Source organism: Entamoeba invadens (genome assembly GCF_000330505.1).
Source record: "Entamoeba invadens IP1 unplaced genomic scaffold scaff_1105074724629, whole genome shotgun sequence".
Taxonomy (NCBI): domain Eukaryota; phylum Evosea; order Mastigamoebida; family Endamoebidae; genus Entamoeba; species Entamoeba invadens.
The window spans coordinates 74,455-77,496 of NW_004440426.1; the positions used below are offsets into that span (position 1 = coordinate 74,455).

General features: G+C 31.3%; 2 protein-coding genes across 2 annotated transcripts; both read left to right on the forward strand.

The window, feature by feature from the left end:
• Positions 1 to 433: 433 nt before the first annotated feature.
• On the forward strand, positions 434 to 1,096 carry EIN_015930 (deoxyguanosine kinase, putative; the record flags this gene model as incomplete). Its single annotated transcript, XM_004257117.1, has 1 exon — positions 434 to 1,096. The coding sequence occupies one exon, from the start codon at positions 434 to 436 to the stop codon at positions 1,094 to 1,096; it is 663 nt and encodes a 220-aa protein (XP_004257165.1).
• Positions 1,097 to 1,717: 621 nt separating this feature from the next.
• On the forward strand, positions 1,718 to 2,969 carry EIN_015940 (Tropomyosin-1, putative; the record flags this gene model as incomplete). Its single annotated transcript, XM_004257118.1, has 2 exons — positions 1,718 to 2,895; positions 2,933 to 2,969. 2 exons carry the CDS (start codon positions 1,718 to 1,720, stop codon positions 2,967 to 2,969), a joined length of 1,215 nt encoding a protein of 404 aa, XP_004257166.1.
• Between the last annotated feature and the right edge of the window lie 73 nt (positions 2,970 to 3,042).

Sequence of the window (3,042 nt, forward strand, 5' to 3'; positions counted from 1 at the left end):
TATATATATTTATATTTATTTATCTGTTATACATTCATTGGTTAACTATTATTATTAATACATATCAGTTTATAAAATCAATTAAAACATAAATAATTTAAACAAACTAATTGTCAGATCTTCTGATTTTTGTCTTTTTTTATGAAAACAAATTATAAATTGTAACTTCCATTTATTAATTCATGTTATAATAAATTTACTACTTACTGTATTATAACATAAATAAAAAAATGTGTTGTTTTGAACTTAACAACAAAAGTAACTAATAACCCAAATTTATGTTAATTGTTTTTAACTTCAAAATTAAGGGTTTAAATATGTAACCCTTTTTCCTTTTTCCAAATAAAATAGGAGAAAATGGAGAAAAAGGAAAATGTCAATAATTCCATTATCTATTTAAAGAACTTCTAAACTTCTTTATTCATTAAGAAGAATGCCTTACATCCAAGGACCAAACAAGAAAGTTTCTTTTTTGATAATAACAGGTGGTGTAGGTGTTGGCAAGTCAACACTCATTCATCGTTTAGAGACACTCTATCAAAATAAAATTGGGATTGTCAAAGAATTCATCGACTTTTCGCCAACAAAAGGAAAAGCATACTTAGAAGACTTTCTCAGAGGAAAAATGAACTGTTTTGAGTTTCAGTGCTTTGTTTTGGATTGTTACAATCAACAACTCAAAGTATTATGTAGCACAAAGAGCATTGTTGTGTTAGAAAGAGGTCCATTTGATTCGGTTGGTGTTTTCACAAAACAAAGTTTAGTCGATGGTGGAATCACACAAGACGGTTATGACAGACTAATGCAGAAAGTCAGAGAGCTTGAAACCCAATATGGAATACCCTCATCTTCTCATTTGAAAATAGAAAGAAAGGATATGGCTACTCTAGATGAAGAAAGTGTATTCAACTCAATAAAAAACAACATTTTTAAAACTGTAGAAAACTCATCAGACTTACTTGTCTACTTGTATTCTTCCAACCCACAGAAACAACTTCAGAACATTGCAAAAAGAGGGAGACCCGAAGAAAGAAATTACAACATAGATTATATGCTTAAAATAAATCAAGCATATGCAGACCTATTTTCTGCTTGATTTTAATATGTTTTTATTCTATTTTTCAGTTATATTCTTCCTATTTTTACTTCTTTTTTATACTATATATTTATTATATTAAATACTTATTCATTTTTATAATTCTATTTTTATAATACTATATATTTACTATATATTTAATATTTTTTTGTATTTGTTATATAATATATTTTTTGTATGACATCTTTCTTTAAATAATACTGTTATTATAAATTGTCTAAAAACAACTATAATATTTAAATTATTGATGTTTGTTCATTTGGAATTGTAAATTATAAGTTTTAAATCATATTCCATAATAAAATAAATTATAATATATTAAAAAAAACTTATTTATAGATTTGAGACAAAAAAGAAAACGACAATAAAAAGTCGAAAAGAGACTTTAAAGTGATAATGTAGTTATTACTCTCAAAACCGGGAGGTTGGGTCAACACTCAAAGCGAAAAATGTGTATTTGGAACATAAAAAAATGGATAATAGGACAACAAATGGTATATTTAATAGTACATAACTATCAAATATTAGTTGAAATAAAAATAGTTTGGTCAACGGCAAATTGGTCACTTCCAAAAAATTCCATTAAATAAAAGTTAAACGAATAAAGTCAAAACCGTTTTGATGAGTAATTGGGACTTAATACAAAGACATGCCGTGCTTTCCTACGTCAACTCGCTAATCGCCGAACAAGTTGAGTTGTCCACACTGACTAGTGGACAGTTAATACAAATTCTTGAAATCCTCGCGAAGAAGAAGTGTGTTGTTAAAGCGTCTCGAATGACTGTGACGACACGTGCGAGTCGAATTCAAGAAATTGAAACAGCAAACACTGCGCTTAAATTTGCAAGAGAGAATGGTGTTCGGTTAGTCTCAGTCGAAGCGGGGAATATCGTCAACCACGATGAATTTACACTCGTCTCTCTCTTTGTAGAAGCCATTAAAAAGTTTAAAGGCCTTTCGAAATTTGAAATGAGAGACACTATCGCTTGGGTCAGAGAGAAAACACAACTCCAAATGAACAACTTTGTCTCCGATTGGGCAGATGGGTTTCTGATGAAATTTTTGTTTGCTTCGGAAACTCCTTTTGAGAAGTTTCAACAATTTGGGATATGCCAAGTTGTTGAAGAGAAGAATATGGGCAAGGAAGAGTTCTCAATGATACTCCAAATTAAATTGATATACGAAAAGTTCAACGAAATTAATGAAGACAGAGACACTATGCCTCATTTGAATGATCAAATGACTAAACTCTATGAAATTCGAAATGTCGAATTGCAAAAACAACACACGTACGTTAATGATGTGTGGCAACCAGTCGAAATTAAGACCAACGACAATGAAGAAAAACTTAACAAAGAAAAGGAAGAAGCTGAGTTGAAAGAGAAAGAAAGAATTGCAAAAGAAGAAAAGGAAAGACTCGAGAAAGAGGCCGAGAGATTAGAAAATGAGCGCCTTGCTAAAGAAGAGCAACTTAAAAAAGAAGAGGAAAGACTTCAACAAGAGAAATTGGCAAAAGAAGAGGCAGAAAGGATTGAAAAAGAGCGTCTTATTAAAGAGGAACAACTTAAGAAAGAAGAAGAACGACTTCAACATGAAAGAGCAGAGAAAGAAGAGGCAGAAAGACTTGAAAAAGAACGACTTGCTCAAGAAGAAGCCGACAAGAAAGCTTTTGAACTCGCTGAAAAACAAAGAGTTGAAGAAGAAGCAAAAAGACTTCAAGAAGAAAAAGCAGCACAAGAGGAAGAGGAAAGAGTTGAGAAAGAGCGTCGCGAAGAAGAAAGACTGCACCGCGAAGAGGAGTTAAGAAAGAAAAGAGAAGAAGAAGCTGCGAAAGAGAAATCCGAAAAGGAAGAAGCCCAAAGAAAAGCCATAGAAGAAGCCGAACGATTACAACGAGAAAAAGAAGAACAAGAGCGAAGAGAGAATGAAAGGAAAATGCTTGAAAA